Genomic DNA, 24,789 nt, shown 5'->3' with positions numbered 1-24,789 from the left:
TTCTTGGCTGCTACTTCGAAGCACATCTGTCCTGCGTGCTGCACAACAACATTGAATATTTAGTATTTACTGCTGTTTACACTTAGCTAGATTAATGCGATGGTGTTGTGTTTAGTATGTTGCTTTGTTTTTTTTTTGTCTTTTTTTTGCTTGTTTTCTATTCTTCTCTCAACAGGTGATCCAGGAGATTTTTATTTTTTTTCTCCCCCCCTTTCTCACTGTCCCTCTCCCCTTCTGTTTTTCCTTTCTTTCCTCTTTCTTTCTCCCTTTCCTATCCCTCACTCATGTCTGTCCCGTCTGTAACATCTGAAAATAAAACATAATAAATAATAAAAACAAAGATCGACCAAATGGACCAATACGGCAATGCCACGATGATCCATTTGGCAAAGTAAATCCATTGGGTATCCTTGTTGGTCTTCAGACAACAATTCTGATGGCTAAAGAACCAAATGGGACAGGGGAGAAAAAAAAACAACAAAAAAAAAAAACAACCATCATATGTCAAAGAACCTTTTTATTTTGTGAATGGTTCTTCAGCTATTACAAATGGTTCTTTAAAGAATAAAAGGTTCCTTATCCTTAGCTATCTAGGTTCTAAAGATCCCCCCCCCACCACCACACACACACAAACCCCAACCCTGCAAACCCACTGATCACAAATGATATGGTAATAGAATATGGAATTTATTACTAAGACATTTATGAATATGGAGAGTGAATAACTTCGTGGCTCAAGAGTTGGCAGTTCGTCTTGTAATCGGAAGGTTGCCGGTCCAACCCCGGCTCCGACAGTCTCGGTCGTTGTGTTCTTGGGCAAGACACTTCACCCGTTGCCTACTGGTGGTGGTGCCAATGTCCGGCAGCCTCGCCTCTGTCAGTGCGCCCAATGGCGGCTGTGGCTACAATGTAGCTTGCCATCACCATTGTGTGAATGGGTGGATGACTGAATGTAGTGTAAAGCGCTTTGGGGTCCATAGGCACTAAGTAAAGTTGTCATGGTGCCGGTGTGTTTGTTAGAGCAGACCCAAAAGCAGACACTGGAGGCGAGCCTTTATTTCGACTGAAAATATGAAACACCAAGCATAACTATGTGAAACTATGACTGTGACTAGATGGAATGAGGAAAATTGGCAGACGTCCTGACAATGATGTCATACACACATGAGGTGATGAGGGGAAGTGGAGACACATGAGGAAACAGCTGACTAGGATGAACATAATGATGCACAGGAAATGTAAACTAAAACACAACGACATGAAAACTGGACTTGACAAGACAGGCATGACAGCATTAACCAGGCAGACCAGAAACATGACACATAAGACACAATAAACAACAATGGGAACTTTAAGACATGGGAAGACGACCCAAAGGAGACCTAATAAACAATTAATAATAACTACAACTAAGGAACCCAGGACCTAATGCCAAAAGGACTAACTATAAACAATGAATATCAAAATACAAGAAAACAAAAGGTCATACGACCCCGGACTGTGACAAAAGTGCTATACAAATACAGGCCATTTTAAATTAACAATCCATTCAGGGGAAATTAGACACATTCAAAGTTTTCAATTTTAGTTAAGAATTACTATTTTCTGCTTCAAGACATTACTTTTGAAAATATTATATACATATATTAGAAAATGTAGCATAATGATAATACTAGTTATTGTGAACTTTACAAACCACCCAGCAGTATGTAAAGTCAAATTATAAAATAAAATAAGTAAATAACAATTTCAAAATGTCAATGTAATGAACACACTTATGCATATGTTCATTCAATACTTATAATAATGTAACATTTTGTATGTAGAATGTTTAGTTTTGGCAAAGCACACTGCTTAGGTAAATGATCTGAATACTTGTTCGTCACTGAGCAATTTATTAATATGTCTTTCGAGCCAAATGACAAGGAGAGAGAGGGAGTGACGTTAGAACGCGCCAGCTGTGGGCCTTGAACTTTCTAAGGGGAAAAAACTCTTTCTCATGGATGGTGACAGCAAAGCTCTGGATTCTGGGACTGTTGGAAAAGGTAAAACATTTTCATTACAACATTTTTACGGTTTTGTTTTTGCTACTTGTCATTGTAGCTTTAATGTTGCGCTAACAATAATGGTTAGCTATGCTAGGTATGTTAGCTGCTGACGTTAACGCAATTTAGTATCTGGTATACAGAACTGTTTTCCTAACAAAACCACTGTTATAATTAAGTGAAGGTGCTCCCAACTAATTTGAACCTTAAGCTTCTAAAATATGTGGTTCAACTGGGTGTGACAGTTTCTGTGTGGGTGTGTACCTATATGTTGTTTCCATAGGTACATAAAAATCTACAGACACAGAGGCAAAACCACAATAACTACGGCTCGCCTTCATACTCTTCAAGGAATCATGGGGATTTCAAAGTTACAGAGAATGATAGATGATTTGTGTTTCTGTGAAGAGGTTAAAGTAGAAAAAACAAGTCTCATTATTGATGGTGCAGCTCTTTATTATTGTTTGTATTATAATTCTGATCCAAAGCTGGACCAGCGCTGTGGAGGAGATTATCCTGGATTTAAAGACGATGTCTGTAAGTTCTTTGAGGCTTTGAAGGACTGCGAAGTCACTCCATACATCTTCTTGGATGGAGCTGCAGGATCAGAGAAGCAGAAAACTCTTCATTCGCGTCTAAAGCATAGACTAGAAAATGCAAAGACAATAGCAGAGAGTGAGCCTGACGCTGTGCCAAAAGGATGTAACGTCTTACCACCTCTGGTCAAAGATGTCTTCATAGAAATCTTGAAGGAGAAAGACATCATGTTTGAACAGTGTTTAGGAGAGGCAGACCCTGAAGTTGTTTCTGCTGCAAATCAGAACCAATGTGCTGTGCTGTCCCATGACGCAGATTTCTGCATCTATGATGTAAACAAAGGTTTCCTTCATCTTGACAACTTTGAGTGGAAAAGAAAGAAGGATGGCAAGATTCCTGCTAAGCTCTACACACGTTCAAAGTTTTGTGAGCATTTTAAATTGGACCCTGCTCTCATGCCAGTCTTTGCTTCAATAGCAGGAAATGATTATTCAATATTAAAAGACAATGGTACCTTTGCAAATGAATCATCTTCATCTGGTGAGTACAGGATTAAAAGACTGGATGGTATGCTCAGGTTTTTAAGTAAAGTGAATCTGCATGGTTTGAACGACTCACAGAAGAGAGAACGTGCTCTGAGTCAAGCTTTAAGTCATGTTGGTAAAGAAGAAAACCAAACTTTCAAACTCTCCATTCAAAAGTATGTTCAACCAGAAAAAACAAGTTCTAAGTTGCCATCATGGGTGAGTAAAAAAGTTGAGCGTGGAGAAATCACCACTTTCGTCATAAGTGTTGTGGATCAGAAGACAATGATGCTGCCTGCTCTTGTGGAGGACTTTTCACAGCACAGTAGTTACACAGCTGCTTACCGTATCAGACAGTACTTCTATGGACTGTTAATTGGAGGTCAGATGTGCACTGAATATGACAGGGATAGAGAAGAGATCAAAGACAAACGTGTCCCATCCATAGGGAAACAACTGCAACTAGAGCATCTGCATAAGGTACTGAGGTTAATCAATAAATATGTGTTTAATTACTCTGACAGGTCATAGATGTGTTTCTGTGGTACATGTGAGCATCTTGTCTGTGTGGTACCTTTCTGTGCAGGCTCCTGAGGGTTTGCGTCGCAGAGTGTTTGAAGAAGCTCTGCAGGTTCAGACTTCAGCCTTAGGAAACATCCCCGACCAGCTGAAGCTGCCAGTCTGTGTGACTGTTTTCTGGTTTAACAACTTAAAGCTTGGCCAAAAAGCTGAAACTGTCCACTGCCTCCACGCCCTCCTGCTGGGGTTTGTGTGTGATCGTGATGGTCCAGGTAAGTCTCTGAGCTCACTGAGCAACATGACTGATATTTTACTAGCAAATACATGGAAATATGTGTAAATCAGTATTTTCACTCATTACTTTATTAGTAACACTTGTGATACGCCTGCTATTGTTTTCACTCCTATTTAGTGTTGTTGTTTATTTTGTTCTCTTTGTGTCTGTCATTGAAGTGGACTAATTATTAGGAACATCTAAATGTGATTCAGCCCAAAAAGCATCAAAAATAATATAAAAGTGTGAAATAAGGTGAGATGCATGTTTCAGTTTAAGTGGTCCCAATATGACCTCGATGATATAAGAGAGATAAGACTTTATTGATCCCGTGGTGGGGAAATTTGTGCATTACCTCAGCTCAGGTACGGATAGCAGAAGAAAAATTGAAAAAAATACAAATAAAATATAAACAAATACAAAATAAGTAAGATAATACACTATATGCAATGGTTGCATACACAGTATGTGATTATGGATGGAGGGTTGTGGAAATATGCAAGTAACTATTCTACCACTACTATTACTATGTAAGTAATAATATCATTGAATGAGGAGGAAAATACATTATATTTATACATTATATTTATACATTATATTTCATAGATTTTGCTAATAAAGTAGACATCTACATGACATCATAACCTGAGCAGAGTTAGATTAGGCTTAGTTTGTCTCTCAGACTGGAGAGATGGTTTTAGAGACAGCTGAATGAAAGTCACAGGTCTGCAAGCATCACACTGTTTTCAAGCCAATATGTCCCACTGCTGATTGAAAGGGAAAAAAAGGAAATCAGTGTTCATTATTCTGCTGTAACTCTGTGAAACATAGTTTATTAGCTGTATTTCTTATAAATTGGCATTTTGTTACAGTTTCACAAAGACAGTTAAGTCTGAACATTTAAATTTTACAGTTATCTACATAATTACATTCTTTATGGTTAAGGAAGTGGGTCCACATAGACTATTTATACAGAGGATATTTCCCTGCATGTTACAGCAGGTTATAGTCTCTTTGAAAGCAGTCAGCAGATGGACTGTAGTCAGAGTTCCTGATGCTTCCACACAAACTGCTGCTGGTCTCTGGTTCTGTGTCACTGAAACTTTGTCTTATTTTGTCTGTAGAGGACGAGTTTGAGAGGAAGATGAAAACTTTAAAGGATGCAGCTATCAGGAGGAAATGGCAGATCGGGTGGCTCATGCTTTCAGCCAATGGCTGTGCTGCATGAGGCAGAGCCTCCACCTGAACCAGCTGCTGTGTTCCCCTCTACCAGAACCTCAGTGTGCCCGGTAAACACCAGACCAATGATGCGCTCCACAGATGTGTAACACACTTCATCAACTTTAACTGAGATTTTCTGCTTTGTCAGGCTTTACTGTGGACCTCTCCTTCATCGGCTGGCAGATGAAGAGACGTTTGAAAAACTACTGAAAACACTGAGAGGAAAAAAGAAGAAATTATATCAGGATTTAAAGACCATTTTTCATCTACTCGCACGGAAAAAAACTCTGGTTATCGGCGACTCTGTTCTTAAAGATGTGGACCCAGAGATTCCAGCAACTACACTCACATACAGATCAGGGGCCACAGCAGGCGACATTGAGGCTAAACTGAAACTCCTGGCTCAGGATGAACATAGATTTGATAAAATTGTAATTCATGTCAGCAATAACGACATCCAGAATCATCAACTGGAGGTCATAAAACCTAAAATTGAGTCGGTGTGTAACTTTGCAAAAACGATGTCGGATTCTGTAGGTTTCTCTGGTCCCCTCCCCAGTCGAACCAATGCTCACATCATTAGAAGCCTGTCATCGTTTAACTGCTGGCTGTCTAACTGGTGTCCAGAAAACAATGTAGGCTTCATAAATAACTGGAAAATGTTTGGGTTAAAACCTGGTCTCATTGAGAGCAACCACATCTATCCAACTCGCGAGGGTGCAGATCTCATTTCTAGAAAACTGGCCAAGTTTATTCTGAGTTAAAAACAGAAAGCTGAGGTGTTTTCAGTGTTACATTATTATATTAGATAGTCTGACTCACCTGGTGACGTTCTCAGTCTAATGCACATTTTAAAGAAACAGCAGATGTTTTCTATTCAACACAAATGCTCTTTGACAATGAAAGTTAAGAACACAGAGAAATGCAGTGATGCAGGTTTGGGAGCGACGGCTTCCTCACCTCCTCCCTGCTTTTGTCTTTTGGATAAACATGATGACATTTTAAAAACTGAAAGTAATGCATGAATAAAACTTGACCCTACCTCTAAATTAAATACATTAAGTAGAAAAGAAAAAGTAAACCAGTGAAATATAGAAGCAGGCTATCGGTTTGGTTTGTTTTATAACTGAACTGAATGAAAGTGGGCTGACGAAGAGGAGTCTTTGAGCAGCCGGAAGCTGAAGAAAGCAGGACGATGTGTCTAACAAGCAGCAGCTGAGAGAGGAAGCGGAGGAACACATCAATGTTTTATCAGAGTCTGTCTGTTATTTGTTCTTTGCTGTAACAAGAGACCGAGGTGGACATATTTAGCAGGTATTGTCTAACAACACATGATTAGCACAGGAAGTTAATTCACTGCAGTTTTATTTATATAGCCCCAAATCACAACAGTCGGCTCAAGGAGCTTATTTTAAGATAAAGAAAATGCTTTAATGTTCATGAAAGGATGAAGATATTTAATGTGTTTGTTATAACAGCTTAATTATCATTTGTGCCTGCAGTGTGACCATGCAGTGGTCCACAAATCTGGAATAATTTTCAAATCACTTCAAAAACATTAACATCTTTCTCTTCAAATGCAACACAACAGTTGCAACAAAATCTTTTAAATATAATTGTATATTTTATTATATAATGCAAATTATGAATACTGTAAAATATGTCTGATTTTGAAAGAATTTTTCTTGTGATAGAGTACTATTATTTCTGTCTACATATACTGGATTATATATACTGAATTTTTATCATTATTGTGTTTTTCTGGATCATTTAGTGATTTAGCTTGGTGTTATAGTTTACATATTTAAAAATGTAGATGTATTTTTCTGTATATTATCTCAAGTTTTGGGCCAAATAACTATTACAACCAAATAACTCTACAAATAACTACCTTATACGTTATGATCTTGAAATTCGTATTTCATTTGTGAATAAACGGAAACTGTTTCTCAGAGACTTTTCCGTCAGTTTCTGAATTTATTGTCAGGCTTTTGCTTGTATGTCGCAGCACTCTGCAAATTACTTTTGAATAAAGTTACACAGATCAATAACGAGTTTGTTCCTGTTCCATGTGAACTATCCAGATAAAGCTGGAGGTTAAGAATAAAGCATTGGTGATGTTTTCCTCTCATCTCCTTAGTCCTGTTTGGAAATAAAGAGAATCTCAGACAGATGCTTATTTTCACCCCAGTTAAAGTATCTGTATTAAAAGTCAATCCACATGTTTTCTCTGTATTACTGTAAAGTCTTTAGAATCAGAATCAGAATACTTTATTGATCCCTGGGGGAAATTATTTTTTGTTACAGTGCTCCATTTTAAACCAATATTAAGACAAGACAGACAATACACTAACTAAGAATAGTATAATATATACATATATATACATACATAAGTCACTCATAAATAAATAGTTGGAAAAGAAACATGTGTAGCTGTAGTAGCAAACAGTGTGTTACACTTTAATATAAAGCGCTTTTAGGAAACTTATATAAATATAATCGAACTGAACTAAGGGCTCTACAGGGAAATGCTTTACCTTACTGTAAACAGCTTCACCTTGTGGAAGAACACAGTTATTACAACCAGTAACGCTGCAGTCTCCACCGGTCAGGTTATTATCTGCAGCTGAAAACATTGAAGCAGACTTTAGAAAGTACCCCTGCTACCTGTGACACGTACAGGATCCTCTGTGATGGTTTTTCTCACGTCTCAAATGTCTGTCCTCCACCTCTGAGCAAGAAACCCTTATCATGCTGAGGGAGATCTCTGCTCCTGACATAAGGAGAGAAGAGGCTGCAGGAGTTTTTACCTTCACAGTGCTGTGACACAGATGCAGTCACATTTTTAAAACTTTCAAAATAAGTCAGAAAAGTTTGAAATTTCTTCTATGAAACTTAAAAAGCTGAATTTCAAAATAATCCAAATTAATCCATTTAAAAATGTTTCAAAAAGAAGAAAAATGTCAAATTAACATTGATTTATTTCACATTTAAACATTTACAGACACCATTACACCTTACACCAGCTTAAACAGACACTTATTTTGAAAAGCCAGGCTCATCTCATCCAAGTATCGCTTTAGAGACCAATCGATCAGAAATAATTTAGTCTAAATCTACACTGAACTTTTTTAATTTTTTTTTTTACAACTTTATACAAAAACATCTGTTTACATGTTTGTTTGTATATCAGTAGTGGGTGACCAATCAGCTGTCAGAGCTGAACAAAAACACAGGAAGTGATGCTCAGTTTACGTGAAGGAAAACAACTGCCACCACTGTTTGTCCAAACATAAGCAGGAAGTGACATCATTGGGGAGGAGGTGACACAATCTGGTGATTCTTAGTGGTTGCTAGGTAACAGGACTCAAGTGCTGATGTCGTCACACGAGCAGGTCTTTTTCGTCTCATTTACAAGATGAGAAATGTCCTGTTGTCATGACAACAGTCTCTGTAGTAACAACCTAGCTGGCCTTGGCATCCAGCAGCAGCACCCTCATCAGCGTCCTGGCGGCGGCCAGCAGCGCTCCGTGCAAAGCATACTGGGCTACCAGCACGCCAAAACCTCGGTAGAAGCCAGCCCCGCCTTCCTTGCGGCTGATGGCGTGCAGGCAGTCAGAGAAGCCATCATACTGCGTGTTTACGGGCACTACCAGCGGGCTCCCGCCATTTCCCACCGCGACCACTCCATCGGTGGCATCAATGATGGTGCGCGTACCCTGCAGAGCCAGGCGATGTAGCACCGTCTCAAGAGGAAACAACACCACGTCAGCCACCAGAGAACCCGCCCAAGATGCCGCCAGCTCGGGGAAGTAGGCATCCAGTGGATTGGATGGTTCTGCCCGCTGCTTCTTGCTACGCTGGTGCAGCCACAGCACCACCCGCTGGATGGAGGTAGCCACGGCATAGCGCAGAATGGCATGCAGCGCAGCGGGAAGCAGCAGGCATCTGAGAGGAAGCAGGCGACGACTGTGAGGTGCGCCGACACCCAGCAGTCGAGCAACACCCTCACGGACGCAGTCCAGCAGGCCAGAGGACGACTCATCCCGCACAATCTCGCTCTGAAGATGGAGAGAGGAACACAGGTCCGATCAAATGATCAATTAAAAAAAAACAACAACAACAACAAAAAAAACACACACACACACACACACACACACACACATCCAGCTAATCATTGCTCTAAATTAGCGGTTCCCAACCCCCGGGCCTCGGACCGTGAGTGAGTCGTTTGGTGCCGGGCCACAAGAGTTGAGGCTCAGGTGTGAAATGTATAGTTTTAAGGGTTTTTATCGGTTTTCAGCGTTATTTTGTTATCGTTTTTATCGTTAACTCGTTTTCCTGGGTCTTTTCACGTGTGTTATGAATAAATCTTCTTTTTTTCGGTACCGGTACTAGTTTTATTTTATTGTATTTATCTACCTTAAAGGCCGGTCCGTGAAAATATTGTCGGGCATAAACCGGTCCATGGCGCAAAAAAGGTTGGGGACCGCTGCGTACGCTGAGTACATAAACGAATATATTAAAATTTATAATATTGTTAAAAATGTGACACGTGAGAAGGTGTGTCTTTGACTGTTACTGTATAACTTATTTTCAGACTAGTTGACAAATTATGCTCTGGTCATTTGAAGTTACCAAGATAGATGTCCTTTTGTAATATAGTAAAATTTTCTTTGCACATTTCCTTTATCCACCATCTTACATTAAACTAAGAAGAGTCGTAGAGCTGAAGCAGGTAGCATCAACACATAAATCTATTTGTGCTGCCGGCTTAAATCACAAGATTACCTCTGGCTGAAAAGCTGTCGATTTTTCTTTTTTGCACAAATTAATTCAGGTTCACACTAATTCTGTTCACAGCTCCAACAAAATGGGGATAAACACAATTAGATTGAATTACAATTGGATGGAAGTCGAGGACAAAGGGAAGGAAGCTTAGGATGAGGAGGAAGAGAAGCAGCCGGAGCATTTTTAGGGATCTCTATGATGTCATTGAGGTTTTCTTTCATTAATATGGTCCTCTCACAAAAAAGATGACCTAGTTCACCTACTTCCTGTATTAAATAGTGATGTGGAAAAATGGTAAATGGCCTGCATTTGTATAGTGCTTTACTTAGTCCCTAAGGACCCCAAAGCACTTTACACTAGGGGTGGGTTTTTATAATCGATTCATCGATTAAAATCGATTCTGGCTTGGATAACGTAAAATCGATTCATTAAAATCCTGAATCGATTTTTTAATATAAATTTATTTTGTCCGAAATGCCAGAATCTCTGGTGACATCTCACAAAATTTCAAGAACCACCAAACAGTAAATGAGAGCAGGTACAGGGATTCTGCACATAGACTTAAACACACAGCGCGACCCGCGGATCAGAATCAGTTAGATGTCGCCTTTCTCACAGTCGGGGCTGAAAGCCGACAGCTCGCTGATCCGGGTCCGCGCTTTGTGTTCACGCCCTTTATGCGCTGATTCTAAAGCTGTTAGTTTTATCTCTCTCCAAACAATATTGACCGAATCAGCAGCAAAAGAAGATCCAAACGCTTCACATAAACATCGTCATGAATTCACTCTTTTACTGTTTTGCTTCCATTGCGATGCGCAGCTCTCTCTCTCTCCCTCTCTCCCTCTCCCTCCCCCTCTCCCCCCCCCCCCCCTCTCTCGAACAGTTTCACTTTCTTCATTATTCGCTTGCTTGTTACGCACAAGTCTACTGTTGTTTACAGCGCTGTCGGCCGCTGTTTTTTTCCCTTTTACATTCTTCCGAAAAGAAAACCTCATTTCTGCTGTTCAATACTGAACAAATTTAAACTTTTTAATATTATTCAAAATGCAAAATGCTTAGCCGTGTGTCTAATAAAACCGCTGTAACGTCAGAAGTAATGTTCATAAGTTGATTAATGGTTTTCTTTCGTTTTTGATGTACTGCAGAATATTTTTATAAAATCCCAGGCCAGGAAAACCTTCATGTTTTTCTGTGTTTTATCCTCAGCTACTTTGACACAAAGGCATCTGCTGTGATGCTCACACCTTGGATAAAGTCTTGCGAGTGTCAGCTTCCTTTTTATAGATACAAAAATATGTAAATGTACTGATCTGAATTATACTTCTGACTGTCAAAATTTCCCAGATGTAAATCGAATCGAATCGAATTAAATCGAATCGTGGATCGAATCGATTTGGGACCTTGTGAATCGGAATTGAATCGATTCTAGAAATCAGTGACGATACCCAGCCCTACTTTACACTACATTCAGTCATCCACCCATTCACACACACATTCACACACTGGTGATGGTAAGCTACAGTGTAGCTACAACTGCCCTGGGGCGCACTGACAGAGGCGAAAACCACAGAGCAGGCACGTATAGTGCATCTGGATCAAATCTCTAAGACTGACTAAGATCTGTATTATAGTTTTAGTCTTAAGACCTTATGTTATATATTTATCACCCTTGTGATAAAACCCAGGTCAGCCATTGATCCAAGTTGTGCCCTGAAAACAGGAAAGTCGTCTGCATACAGGAGAACTTTAATAGCAGGCTTGTAAGAAGTGAGGATTGTACTCACATTTGCTGCAAACTCTCGTTGTAATTCTGTCACCCTGTTTTGATGCAGAATTCATTTCAAATCAGGCAAGAACGGGACTTTGTTTTATAATGTGTTCTTGTGAATTGAATGTATATCGCATACATTTGACTTGGGTTCCAGTCCTTCTTTCTGGAAGACAACAATTGCAGGTAGGTGGCCAAAAAACTTTTCCAAATACCTCCACGTGATCAAGCCTGGATTTAGAAAAGAATAGCAAAACAAATTCTGCACTTCCTGCACAAATCTGCAATTTGTGTTTGTGTGTTCAGAGGCTGTGGCGAGAGGCGGGACCTTGGCTCATCCAGCAGTACAGCCTGACCGGGACATTAGGGCACCCTGCATGCTCGGCTGATGGCAGGGAGGGAGTGCAGATGCCGCTGGGATGAGATGAACGCCAAACTGGAGTCCATCACAGGTCGACTGCAGGTATGCCAGTCAGACCTTCTGAGGAGGGTTTCACTTTTCTCTCTTCTTCTTAATTGACTCTTTTCTCTCTCTCAGCTCCTTGTGTCAGAGTGGGAGGTGTTTGAAGCACATGGGAGGAGCTTGTCATTAGTTGGCTGATATGGATGTCCGCTTGAGTGAGGCTGACCAGCTGACACAAAACACCTGTGAAAAACTGAAACAACTGCAGGTTTGGGTTGTTTTGATATGACACATATGTCAGAGACATTGTCCTAAACTGGACTAACAAAGGACCATGAGTCCAACATGAAACTTACCGTAAATAACGTAAGGCTGACGTTTGTTGATAATTTTCAAAAAATAGTTGTTGAAATATTTTTGCTGAACATGCAAACATCTGCTGATGAAAATGTGTTGATTTATTGGTCTGTTATGAAGCTATTGCTATTTCTAATGTGTTTTATCACTTTCTGATGTTTTATTAATTAAACAATACATGTATTGATTGTTGTGTTATTCTAGTGTAGTTTTCCTTTTGGCTCTCGGAGGAGGCGGACGCACTTTTTCTCCTCTCCTCTCCCTTATCTTCCCTGCTTAGTTCTTATGTCCTTGTCTAGTCTCGTGTTTTTTTGTATTACTTTCCCTAGAACAGTCTCTCACAGCCTGTTTCTAAAACCTAAAGAGAATTATGGATTTGATCAACTGGTCTCTGAATGCTATTGACACCCTTTTCTCAACGAGAAGTCTGGGCTCGGGAGAGCCCGAGTGCCCTGGAGGGACTTTCCCTGCCAGATACACGATGGACGGGTGGCAGGAATGGAGGGTCGTGTGCCTGGCGGGACTGTCAATCGAGGACGCTGAAGATATCTATCTATTCGGAACCATGATAACAGGGTTCTTGCTGATTGGAGCTGGCTTCGCCCTGGCTTATCGGAGAATTAATAAAGCGGAACCGGCTGTTCAAACCCCCCCAAGGCTGCCCGCTGGGATTGAAATGATGGGACGAGGTGCGACTTCTCAGAATGGGCTCATTGAGAGCAGCATGGTTAAGACCTTGGAGATGCTTACAGCTGCCGTGAATACTCAGAATAATACCTCTAGCGTATATTGGGTTACATCAAGGAGAGGCCTGCTCAGAATAACACCTTTGAGCAAAAGTTGGATTACATTGTGGAACAGCTGACTGCAGTCGTGAGTTCTCAGAATCAGCTCTCTGAGCAAAAGAATGACAACACCAGCAAGTTTGATACCATCATGGGCAAGCTCGCGGTTCTTCAACGGGAGTTTGAGAGACCAGTGTCGGAGTGTTAAAGAACAGCTTTGAAATTTTCATGAGTTGTTGCAAAAGACAAATTACCATCATAATCCGGCTACCCCTTCAGCGCCAGCTGTGGGCTCAAGGCTGGAGCTGAACAAAAACTCCCTGATAACGACTGTGTTTAGTCTGTTCCTTCCCATTCCATGCAAGGCCACCTGGGTTGGCTGGAAGACTTAGCCTGGCAGGGCGAAGGACACTGTCTCAGCTGAACTATGGACACGCACACACATACATATACTGATACTGATAAGCACTCACTGACGCATCACCCTCCCTACCCCAGATCCCACGCCACCTCCAATGCTTACCTCCCCTCTGATGTGGACATCGGGTCAGCTGGAGGCGCAGTCGAAGATTGTAGCGGTCCCAGATCAGATGTACACACTGGAACTCTTTCCCATGTTGCTGTCTGTGTTTATTGTGCTATGGTGTGTTGATATCTGTGCATTCCTGTATTATCCTTTTGTGTTACACATTTCAATGTTTTTTTTCCTCGCTACCCGGGCTGACCTGTCTCCCCAATGTGATGTTTGAGTATTTTATGTACGGTCGGCAAGGTCTGTCATCTTGGTTGTGGGCAAAAGACCTGCAACTGACAAATAAAGGCTATCTCATCTCATTAATATGTATTTATTTATAGTGTAAATATTTAATTATTACTGTTTAAATGACTAATGTGTGACATGTATTAGTAGTGATGTTGTGCTGAGGATTAAAATGCCCTTTTTTTGGTATACGACAAAATGGCAATAAACCATTAATATATGTCTATGTGCCTGTATTTATTTTACCCTACTCAAATTAAATTTATGATACATTTTATTTTGAAAGATTTATAGTGGTTCTTTAAAGAACCACTCAAAATAGGTTCTTTAAAATGGTTCTTTAAATACCTTTTTAACAATGGTTCTTCAAATAACCATTGTAAAAAAAAAGAGGTTCTTTGAAAAACCATTTAAGGTGCCCCAAAGAACCATTTCTTAAAGGTCCTTTAATGAACCACTGAAAGAAATAGTTCTTCAAAGAACCATTGTTCCCTTTCAGTCGATTCACTCGGTACAACACATAAGTATGGGATATCACGCCCTCGCGTGTCCTGGCTGAAGAAACCTTTATTCACGCCTTTACGGCAGATGACGTGTGATGACACGCGCAAGGCCCCGCCCGCACATATAGCCGCTGCCATCACCGTCATCCCTCAGTTCTTACGCTCTTCACCTCGCTGAGAACACCTCTGCTGAGTTGGGCTAGCTAGCTACTGCTAGTTAGCTCCGTTGTCTGCCAACTTGAACCTAGCTTAACTGCCCCTGTTGGTGTTAGCCTCCACCGCCCAGCTGGTGCGTAGGCTGCCCGCGGAGCGCTATTTTCAAGTTTTTCTTGTGCAGCGTTTCGCTTTGCGTTTTGGGAATGGACTCCAAACCGAAGCGAGCAAAGCAGAAATCTTCTGTTCGCCCCTGTCCCCAGGGATGTGGTTTCTCTTTGCACGACAGCGACCAGCACGATGCCTGCCCTGTCTGCCTGGGGATCGTCCACGCTAGGAGAGCGTTGACGGAGCCCGAAGCTTGTGCGTTTTGTCGCCAGCTCCGACGCTCGACCCTGGAAAGACGGGTGACGTTTGTGGAAAGAGTGCTGGGACGCTCGGCTGTCGCACGGCATGACCCTCTTCTTTCCGAGTCTGGAGCCCCGGCTTCGTCCGAGTCCGAAGACGAAAATTTTCAGGTCGATGTCCCCGCGATTAGCTGGGCTGACCACATGGAATACGTTGACGGGTTAGCCGATGACGGACCGGAACCATGCAGGAGCGCTGACGGGCTTCAGCCTGGGTTGAAGCCTGCCAGCGCTCCCCAGGAAGACGATGACGTGCTGGACATCGGCCTGGACATCCATGGTTTGTCGGAGGATGAGCAGGAGAGCTCATTGTCGACCCAATATGCCGCCGCTGCTGCGCCGGTCGGCCACGATGACACCTCTCTTTTCTCCCTGTTTCGCCGTGCCGCTGAGAAGCTGCAGGTGGACTGGCCCTCTCCTCCACCAGCTCGGAAGCCGTCGCGGTTTGCGGGTTTTTTCCTTCCACCGGAGCCCGCAACGGCCAAAAACTGCCTCCCCATGTTCCCAGACTTTCTCTGCGAGCTAACAGCGTCATGGGACAAACCTCTGTCTACCCGCGTCACTGTGCCCGGCTATGGACAGTACATGGAATTGGACGGCGCCGAGGGAGCTGGTTTAGCTAACCCACCCCCTATGGAGCCGTCTCTGGCTGCTTATCTGGCCCCGTCCCATAACCATGGTGTCGGTGGCCCCGCAACTCTGCCGTCCAAGCACTGCAGATTCTCGGCCTCGCAGCTGGAGAAGATTTATCGGGCTCAGGCCGGCACCGCTCGAGCCATGAGCTCCGTCACCATGCTCCAGACGTACCAAGCAATGTGCCTGGCGGAGCTTGGATCGCTGGTTCCGGAGGACAGCCCGCTGTCACCTCTTCTTAACGAGGTTAGAGTCACCACGGATTACATCCTCCGTGCGTCTCGCTGTGCAGCGCTCTCCCTGGGCAGAGGGATGGCTTCGACAGTGGTGGCGCAGAGGCACCTGTGGCTGACCCTCTCCGACGTCCCTGATAGAGACAGAGCTGTGTATCTGGACGCACCAGTGTCTGCGGCTGGGTTATTCGGACATTCACTTGAAGCCATTCAGGCTAGATTCGATCTGAGGAAGAAGCAGACGGAAGCTCTGCGCGACATCATCCCCAGACGCCAGCCCCAGCCCAAGCCCACTGCTAGCTCTCACAGGCCCGCCGCTCCTCTGACAGCTGGCAAGAGACCGGCGCCCACTGCTGGAGTGGGAGGGCCGCCGGCGAGAGCACGTACTCCGGCCCGAGCTCCACGCCAGTCGGCCTGGGGCAAAGGCCCTCCCCCGGGCCCCCGACGGGACCCGACGCCCAGGAGGAAGAAGCCTCAGCCCTCCTAGCTGTGATTGCGAGTGGGGAAGGGATCCGGCAGCAGGGAGACGCTGCTCTTACCCCTCTGTTGCCGCACAAGAGGTGCCGCTTAAGTTCTGTTCAGGTTGTCAGCCCCAGAAGGCGCTGCACTTCCCTATCGCGGTCTCCCAAGCACATAACCCCTGCACACGGTTCAGATGTGTTGAATGTTCAAGCGACCACATCGAGTGTTCCCGCTGTTTTTCATTGTTATGCCCCGGAAAAGGTGCACCCAACAAAATGTATAAATGTACATGTTCCCATGTTGCAATCAATAAAGAGTGTTGTTTACTCTCAAACAATCTCAAATGCTCAACCTGCAGGCGAAATGAGCCAGGTCAGGCAGGGGATGCAGTCCCCTGCAGACACACTGGGGGGCGACGGCGCCCCGCCGTCAGTGCTGCAGGCCAGCCGGCTGGCTGCTCACTTCCCTCAGTGGCGCGCTTGCGCCCCCTCTCCGTGGGTGCTGCAAACCGTTGCCATGGGTTACCGGTTGCAGTTCCGGGTCAAGCCGCCTCGTTTCCAAAGAGTCGTGAACACGATTGTCAACCCCGAGGCAGCCTTGGTACTCAGAGAGGAAATACAGGCGCTATTACAGAAGAGAGCAATACGGGTGGTCCCCGCTTCGGAGACGGACAAAGGTTGGTACAGCCGTTATTTTGTCATTCCGAAGAAAGGGGGAGGGCTTCGTCCCATCCTCGACCTGCGAGTCTTGAACACGTACCTGCGAACGTACAGGTTCAAGATGCTAACACTCAGACAGCTCCTGAGTGCAGTCGGCCCGGGAGATTGGTTTGCGACAATCGATCTAACAGATGCTTATTTTCATGTCGCTATACACCCGAAACACAGGCAGTTTCTGAGGTTTGCATTCGAGGGCGTAGCCTACGAATACCTAGTGCTGCCGTTCGGGCTGTCGCTCGCTCCCCGCACCTTTACGAAATGTGCCGAGGCAGCGCTAGCGCCCCTCAGGAAGAGGGGCATCCGCATCTTGGCCTACCTGGACGACTGGGCTCTCGTGGCTTGCTCCAGAGAACAGGCGGAGACGCAGCTGTCGCGGGTTCTGTCACACATTCAGACACTGGGGTTCTCTGTGAACTTTCAGAAGAGCTCGCTAATCCCAGGTCAACAGATCGCTTTTCTCGGTCTGGAAATATGCTCTCTTTCCAGCCGCGCACGGTTGTCAGAGCACAGAGTGGCCGCGTTTCATCGCTGCCTCGCTCAATTTCAGCTGGGACGCAGACTGCGTTTCCAGACGATATTGCGCTTGTTGGGCATGATGGCATCTATGATTGCCGTAGTGCCGCTTGGGCTGTTGAAAATGAGAGCGTTTCAACGCTGGACTCTCTCTCACCGTTTGTGTGCTTCGCGTCACCTCCGGAGGAGGCTGCCGGTAACTGCGTCTTGCATGCTAGCTCTCCGTCCTTGGAGGGAGCCCGGGCTACTGCACCAGGGCTCTCGGATTGGGAGGGTGTTGTTTCGCAAGGTGGTGTCCACAGATGCTTCCCTAAGTGGGTGGGGAGCGCTGTGCGAGGGTGCGTCAGTGAGAGGGATCTGGTCCGCGGCTCAGCGCCAGCTGCACATCAACCACTTAGAGCTGTTAGCAGTGTTCTTAGCTCTAAAGCGTTTCCGTCCAGTCCTGCAGGGCCAGCATGTCTTAGTCAGGACGGACAATTCAACAGTGGTGTCTTATATAAACAGGCAGGGAGGAACACGCTCTCTTCCCCTGTTGCAGCTGTCTCGCTCTCTGCTGTTATGGTGCAGTGTTCATTTTCTGACTCTAAGAGCCACCCATGTCCCGGGCCACCTGAACCTGGGGCCGGACCTTCTCTCCAGGGGGGGTCCTCTGGTGAGAGAATGGAGGTTACACCCTTCAATAGTGGCTCAGATTTGGGATCTATTTGGCGAGGCGCAAATAGATCTTTTTGCTTCCAGGGTGAATGCTCACTGCCCCCTGTACTTCTCCATAATCGACCACGATGCACCCTTGGGCTTGGACGCGCTAGCGCACCAATGGCCAGACGTGCTCCTGTATGCATTTCCCCCAGTGGAAATGATATCTCCAATTCTGGAGAGGGTGCGTCGGCATTCCCTCTCTCTGATCCTGGTGGCCCCTTGGTGGCCCGCGAAGTCGTGGTATGCAGAAATAATCAGCCTGCTTGCAGCAAGTCCTTGGCAGCTTCCTCTCCGCAGGGATCTCCTCTCTCAGGCGGGGGGGGAAGTGTTTCATCCGCGCCCGGATCTGTGGCACCTTCATGCTTACCTGCTGAGAGGTTAAACTTGGTTGCTAAGGGTCTGCCACCTAGTGTGGTAGCGACGATTCAGAGCGCCAGGGCCTCGTCTACTAGAGGCTTGTACGCTTACAAATGGCGAGCCTTCGAGCGATGGTGCCAGGACCGCCACACTCTCCCATTTCAGTGCTCTATTGTGGATGTTTTGACATTCCTGCAGGAGCTGTTAGATAAAGGCCTTTCGTTTTCGACGATCAAGGTTTATTTAGCGGCTATATCTGCTTGTCATATCGGTTTTGACGGGGTGACACCAGGTGCGCATCCCCTCGCCGTGCGTTTTCTGAAAGGGGTTCGCCGGCTGAGGCCCGTGCTTAAGTCCAGTGTCCCGGCTTGGGACTTGTCTTTGGTGCTGGAGGCCCTTTGTGGCCCTCCGTTTGAACCCGTTGAGTCGGTAGATATGAAACTTCTTTCGTATAAGACCGCATTACTTCTCGCTTTGGCCTCGGCGAAGCGAGTGGGGGACCTTCATGCGCTGTCTCTGCATCCTGCCTGCACACAGTTTTCTCCTGATGGCCGCAAGGTCGTATTGCGTCCGAATGCCGCCTATCTTCCCAAGGTCATGCCTGCATCTTATAGTTCAATGGAGTTTGAGTTGCTGAGCTTTTGCTCCCCTCCTTTTGAATCTGAGGAGCAGAGGAGGGTGCATTCTCTTTGTCCGGTGCGTGCGCTACGCACCTACATTGAGCGCACTCGGGATGTGCGTTTGTGTGACCAGTTGTTTGTCTGCTTCGCTAATCCGAATAGAGGTAGAGCTCTGTCCAGACAGAGGCTGTCCCACTGGATTGTAGAAGCTATCTCGCTGGCATACAGCACCGGAGGTTTTGCGTTGCCCCACGGGGTAGGAGCTCATTCCACCAGGGGGATGGCGACCTCGTGGGCTCTTTTTAGAGGGGTGCCTGTGGCTGATATTTGTGCAGCGGCTAATTGGGCGTCGCCGCACACTTTTGTGCGGTTTTATCGGTTGGACGTTACAGCCCCTTCGGTGGCTCATGCTGTCCTTTCTGCTGGGTCTACCACTCACTAAGGATGTGGTGGTCCCGTTCCGGTTCGGTGGCTGCTCTGCGGGGCGTGTATATAGGTCCCATACTTATGTGTTGTACCGAGTGAATCGACTGAAAGGGAACGGTTAGTTATGTCTATAACTTCTGTTCCCTGAAGGAGAGGAACGAGGTACAACACAGGGTGGCCCCACTGAGCAGTTGGCTCGGTGAAGAGCGGCTATCGAACTGAGGGATGACGGTGATGGCAGCGGCTATATGTGCGGGCGGGGCCTTGCGCGTGTCATCACACGTCATCTGCCGTAAAGGCGTGAATAAAGGTTTCTTCAGCCAGGACACGCGAGGGCGTGATATCCCATACTTATGTGTTGTACCTCGTTCCTCTCCTTCAGGGAACAGAAGTTATAGACATAACTAACCGTTTTTAAGGTTCTTTGTGACACTAAAAGGTTCTTCTATGGCAGTTTTGGTTCCAGTTGGCACCTTTATTTTTCTGAGTGTAAGAGAGATGAATTTGCATTTAAGCTGATGTTTAGATTCATTCACTGAATTCCAACTTTATACCGTCTAATACAAAGACAGTATAAACAGTATACTGTCAGTGTAGGGGACATCAGACATGATAGTTTCAGGCTGTGTACATCTTGTTGAATTCAGTTGTATAAATCCACAAAGAGGAGCAGGTCAGCTGATCACATCATACACACAAAGAAAATCTACTGAAGCTCACTTGTGCTTGTGTGGGAAAAAATATTGTGAATTGTATTTTTTTTCCCATTGCTGAGCCACTACACAGATATTTGTGTTCCCCCAGCTGCCGAATCCAACTGTAACCCTTGACTGTTCTCATTTTAGTGTGTAGGTTTGGAGGCAAAGTCATCCTCTCCCAAACAACACCTCACCAACAGGTAGGTGTTATTTATTTAAATTCTATAGCAATGCTTGTGTCCTACATAACAGAATAAAGAGTACATTCATTAGAATTCAGATTTAGACTGGAACAGCAATTTATTGTCATGTAATAATATTTTTATTATTCTATTAATATAATACAAGCTTTAATTACCTTTGTACAAAAATCCTAGTAGAATGTCCTTCAACAGGCTACTTTTTACTTCATTACTCTGAGTATACCATCTGAGTATACTCTGAGTATATTGCAGTGCTACTTTTTCACTTTTGCTTGAATAAAGAAGTTGCTTCAGCAATTAAACTTTTACCTGTATATATTTTGTTTATATACAGGTATCTGTACTTCTACTTATGTAAAGAATTTCTGTACTTTTGCCACTTATGACTACTTGTTACAAACGGTGAACAACACAATGATAATCAGGTTACTGAAGTCCCAAACAAAAAAATTATAAATCATTTCTGTGTTTATTGAACTGGATCAAACATATTTAGCCCATACTGCTAAAGATTTTTACCTACATGAAGAATGCATCACATTTGACCAACCCTCTACCTGAAAAATTGAGTTTAATCATAAAGACAAAGTGAATAATAAGAACTGTGTAATAGTCCTCCTTTGACCAGCAGCTCTTTTGTTCCTGCCAGGAGTAGCAACATCATTCAATTTCAATAATCACTTCTTTTTCTGCAATTTGTTCTTCTTCCCCCCCTCTTTTTTTTCCTCTTTTTTGTCTCCCACTCCCCATTAGAGGACTCCATGTCAGTAGAGGAAACCTCAACCCTAGAGGACTGAGAGGATCCCTCTCCAGAATATGGATTACAAACAGTCTTTAGGTTCTCATACAATTCCTTCTTTTCTCCTCTCAGTGTTTTCTGTACTTCTTCAATCTTGTCTTCATCTGCCAGCCGATGAAGGAGAGGTCCACAGTAAAGCCTGATAAAGCAAAATCTCAGTTAAAGTTGATGAAGTGTGTTAAACGTCTGTGGAGCGCATCATTGGTCTGGTGTTTACCGGGCACACTGAGGTTCTGGTAGAGGGGAACACAGCAGCTGGTTCAGGTGGAGGCTCTGCCTCATGCAACACTGCCATTGGATGAAAGCTTTAGCAACATGGGGCTGGGGCTGCCAGTTATTCACACCTTCATCCTTTAAAGTTTTCATCTTCCTCTCAAACTCGTCCTCTACAGACAAGATAAGACAAAGTTTCAGTGACACAGAACCAGAGACCAGCAGCAGTTTGTCTTCTTGTTCAGGCTGATGTGAAAGCATCAGCACTGATGCTTCCACATCACACAAACGTCACACAAACTCTACAGTCCATCTGCTGACTGCTTTCAGAGAGACTAACCTGCTGAAAGGTGACTGTGAATAATAAACAGAATAATCAGATTTATGGAGCTGAAACTGTAGAAGTTGAGACCAACCTGGGCTATTGGGGTCACACACAAACCCCAGCAGGAGGGCGTGGAGGACAGTTTCAGCTTTTTGGCCAAGCTTTAAGTTGTTAAACCAGAAAACAGTCACACAGACTGGCAGCTTCAGCTGGTCGGGGATGTTTTCTAAGGCTGAAGTCTGAACCTGCAGAGCTTCTTCAAACACTCTGCGACGCAAACCCTCAGGAGCCTGCACAGAGAGGTACCACACAGACAAGATGCTCACATGTACCACAGAAACACATCTATGACCTGTCAGAGTAATTAAACACATATTTCATGAATAACATCAGTACCTTATGCAGACGCTCTAGTTGCAGATTCTTCTGTTCATCACTGCTCAAATCTGGCAGGAGAGCTTGTACATCTTTAGTTAACAGTTTGTAGAAGTACTGTCTGATGGGGTAAGCAGCGGTGTAACTACTGCGCTGTGAAAAATCCTCCACAAGAACAGGCAGCAGCATTGACTTCTGATCCACGACACTTATGACGGAAGTGGTAAGTTTTCCAATCTCAACTTTTTTACGCACCCATGATGGCAACTTAGAACTTGGTTTTTCTGGTTGAACATATTTTTGAATGGAGAGTTTGAAAGTTTGGTTCTCTTTTTTACCAACATGATTTAAAGCTTGACTCAGAGCACGTTCTCTCTTCTGTGAGTCGTTCAAACCATCCAGATTCGCTTTAGTTAAAAATCTGAGCATACCATCCAGTCTTTTAATGCTGTACTCACCAGATGAAGATGATTGTCTTGCAAACCTACCTCTATCTTCTAATCTTGAATAATCATTTCCTGCTATTGAAGCAAAGACTGGCATGAGAGCAGGGTCCAATTTAAAATGCTCACAAAACTTTGAACGTGTGTAGAGCTTAGCAGGAATTTTTTCATCCTTTTTGCTTTTCCACTCAAAGTTGTCAAGATGAAGGAAACCTTTGTTCACATCATAGATGTAAAAATCCTTATCAATGGACAGCACAGCACATTGTTTCTGATTTGCAGCAGAAACAACTTCAGGGTCTGCCTCTCCTAAACACTGTTTAAACTCTATGCCTTTCTCCTTCAAGATTTCTATGAAGACATCTTTTACCAGAGGTGGTAAGACATTACATCCTTTTGGTACAACATCCTCAGGCTTTGTCGTCGCTATTGTCTTTGCTTTTTCCTCTGTGTCTTTTCGACGATACACAAGTGTTTTGTGCTTGTCAGGATCTGAGCCTCCATCCAGGAAGATGTACGGAGTGACTTCACAGACCTGCAGAGTCTTAAAGAAGTTACAGACCTCATCTTTGAATCCAGGATAATCTCCTCCACAGCGCTGGTCCAGCTTTGGATCAGACGTATAATACAAAGAATAGTACAGAGCTGCACCATCAATGATGAGACCTGTTTTTTCTATGTTAACCTCTTCATAGAGACACAAATCATCTATCATTTTCTTTAACTTTGAAACCTCCATGATTTATTAAAGTGTTGTGAAGGTGAGCAGTGATTATTGTGCTAATGCCTCTGTGTCTGCAGATATTTATACACCTGCTAGAACATCATACAGGTACACGCCCACACTGACAGAACCAGTCACACCTTTTCTGACTAATCTAACATACCTATGTTACTCTTTTGGTTTCATTTCTTTCATCTTCATGTTTTGATTTTCTGTTTCATTTCACTCTGTGGAGCAAAATCAAATGTGTTTCATTAACTTTCCAGCTCTGTTAAAAAAGCAAAGGTACTTAGTGTCCATCACAAAGGCTCAACCCTGCTATGAACTGGAAACTGCTGCAACACCAGTGTCACCGTCCACAGTGAAGACAGTGTTATATAACCATGGACTGAGAGCGTGCTGACTAAGAAAGAAGCAACAGCTCCATAATCGACATCATGAAGCTCGACTGAAATTTGCAGCTGCTCACATGAATGAGCGAAATGTGTTTTGGAGAAAAGTTTAAGTTTGAGCAGATGATATAACTGACTGTTTAAATAGGACAAAACACACACACGAAACTATTTTTGGAGTGGTCAAAGCAGCACAAAGAACAAACAAAGAAACAATTAAACCAAAAAAAAAATCTCATTAATTACCAACACATAATGCAAATAACCATACAACCTGATATAAATCCACTTGCTTTCCTAAATTTTTAACTTTTGCAGAAGATTTCGAATTTTCTGATTAAATTTTTGCTGTAAGTGTTTGAAACATTTTAAATTCAGATTTTACAAACAAAGTAAAAGCAATAAATGACAAAGAATATTCTGTAAAAGAAGTAATGCTCTCTGATATGGAAGCGTCAATTTGTCAATTACCTGTCACTGCGCTAAACATCTTTTGTTTTAATCTCTTGCTTTCACAGCTCCAGTGATAACTGTGAAGACTAAAAAAATGTATTTTAATCAGTGACAGACTGGTGACCTGTCCTAACCCCCACCTCTCACCCAATGACTCTCACCCAACTAAATATGTCCTTTGCCAGCTTATATTTAAAAATGAAAATGGTATTTTCTTCCAATAATATTTTCTAACAAAAAGTAGTATTGTTGTCCTGTGTGTCTATTGCTCTGTTTTTCTTCTTGGTTCTTTTACAGCACATCTCTGATAGAAATGAAAACAAAACTATTTCAACAGCACAAACCTGCACAATCAGTTCATTTGTGACACTGTCTTGTTCAGTTACACATGCTTCCTCACACAGTTAAATTCAATTCAATTTTATTCGTATAGCACCAAATCCTAAAACAGTCGC

At 43.7% G+C, this 24,789-nt stretch overlaps 5 protein-coding genes and 1 pseudogene across 6 annotated transcripts; 4 read left to right on the top strand and 2 right to left on the bottom strand.

Annotated features, from left to right (window-relative positions):
- Positions 1–2,401: 2,401 nt before the first annotated feature.
- Positions 2,402–5,364, top strand: LOC146570400 (single-strand DNA endonuclease ASTE1-like). The gene is made up of 4 exons (XM_085279429.1): positions 2,402–3,586; positions 3,693–3,897; positions 5,024–5,188; positions 5,269–5,364. The coding sequence occupies exons 1-3, from the start codon at positions 2,402–2,404 to the stop codon at positions 5,125–5,127; spliced, it is 1,494 nt and encodes a 497-aa protein (XP_085135555.1). The 3' UTR covers positions 5,128–5,188; positions 5,269–5,364.
- Positions 5,207–6,740, top strand: LOC146570399 (uncharacterized). Its single transcript, XM_085279428.1, has 2 exons — positions 5,207–5,223; positions 5,269–6,740. The coding sequence occupies exons 1-2, from the start codon at positions 5,207–5,209 to the stop codon at positions 5,882–5,884; spliced, it is 633 nt and encodes a 210-aa protein (XP_085135554.1). The 3' UTR covers positions 5,885–6,740.
- A 1,408-nt stretch (positions 6,741–8,148) lies between these two features.
- Positions 8,149–14,210, top strand: LOC146570397 (uncharacterized; annotated as a pseudogene). The gene is made up of 3 exons (XR_014892990.1): positions 8,149–9,205; positions 11,986–12,142; positions 12,218–14,210. The product of XR_014892990.1 is annotated as an uncharacterized LOC146570397 (transcript).
- LOC146570398 (mitochondrial outer membrane protein SLC25A46-like) lies at positions 8,585–10,092 on the bottom strand. Its single transcript, XM_085279426.1, has 2 exons — positions 10,024–10,092; positions 8,585–9,181 (listed from the first exon to the last, which is right to left on the bottom strand). Exons 1-2 carry the CDS (start codon positions 10,090–10,092, stop codon positions 8,585–8,587), a joined length of 666 nt encoding a protein of 221 aa, XP_085135552.1.
- Positions 14,211–16,738: 2,528 nt separating the features above from the next.
- Positions 16,739–19,892, top strand: LOC146570396 (uncharacterized). The gene is made up of 4 exons (XM_085279425.1): positions 16,739–17,555; positions 17,642–17,803; positions 17,910–18,070; positions 18,175–19,892. The coding sequence occupies exons 1-4, from the start codon at positions 16,739–16,741 to the stop codon at positions 19,723–19,725; spliced, it is 2,691 nt and encodes an 896-aa protein (XP_085135551.1). The 3' UTR covers positions 19,726–19,892.
- A 1,213-nt stretch (positions 19,893–21,105) lies between these two features.
- LOC146570395 (single-strand DNA endonuclease ASTE1-like) lies at positions 21,106–23,504 on the bottom strand. The gene is made up of 4 exons (XM_085278825.1): positions 22,344–23,504; positions 22,039–22,237; positions 21,627–21,795; positions 21,106–21,548 (listed from the first exon to the last, which is right to left on the bottom strand). Exons 1-4 carry the CDS (start codon positions 23,502–23,504, stop codon positions 21,281–21,283), a joined length of 1,797 nt encoding a protein of 598 aa, XP_085134951.1. The 3' UTR covers positions 21,106–21,280.
- Between the last annotated feature and the right edge of the window lie 1,285 nt (positions 23,505–24,789).

The sequence above is a fragment of the Mchenga conophoros genome, linkage group LG7, assembly GCF_057382185.1.
Source record: "Mchenga conophoros isolate Kocher_MC1m ecotype Shallow Benthic linkage group LG7, M_conophoros_male_GT1.1, whole genome shotgun sequence".
Lineage (NCBI taxonomy): Eukaryota > Metazoa > Chordata > Actinopteri > Cichliformes > Cichlidae > Mchenga > Mchenga conophoros.
Note: the sequence above shows the minus strand (reverse complement) of the source record. Positions and strands in the feature narration are given on the sequence as shown.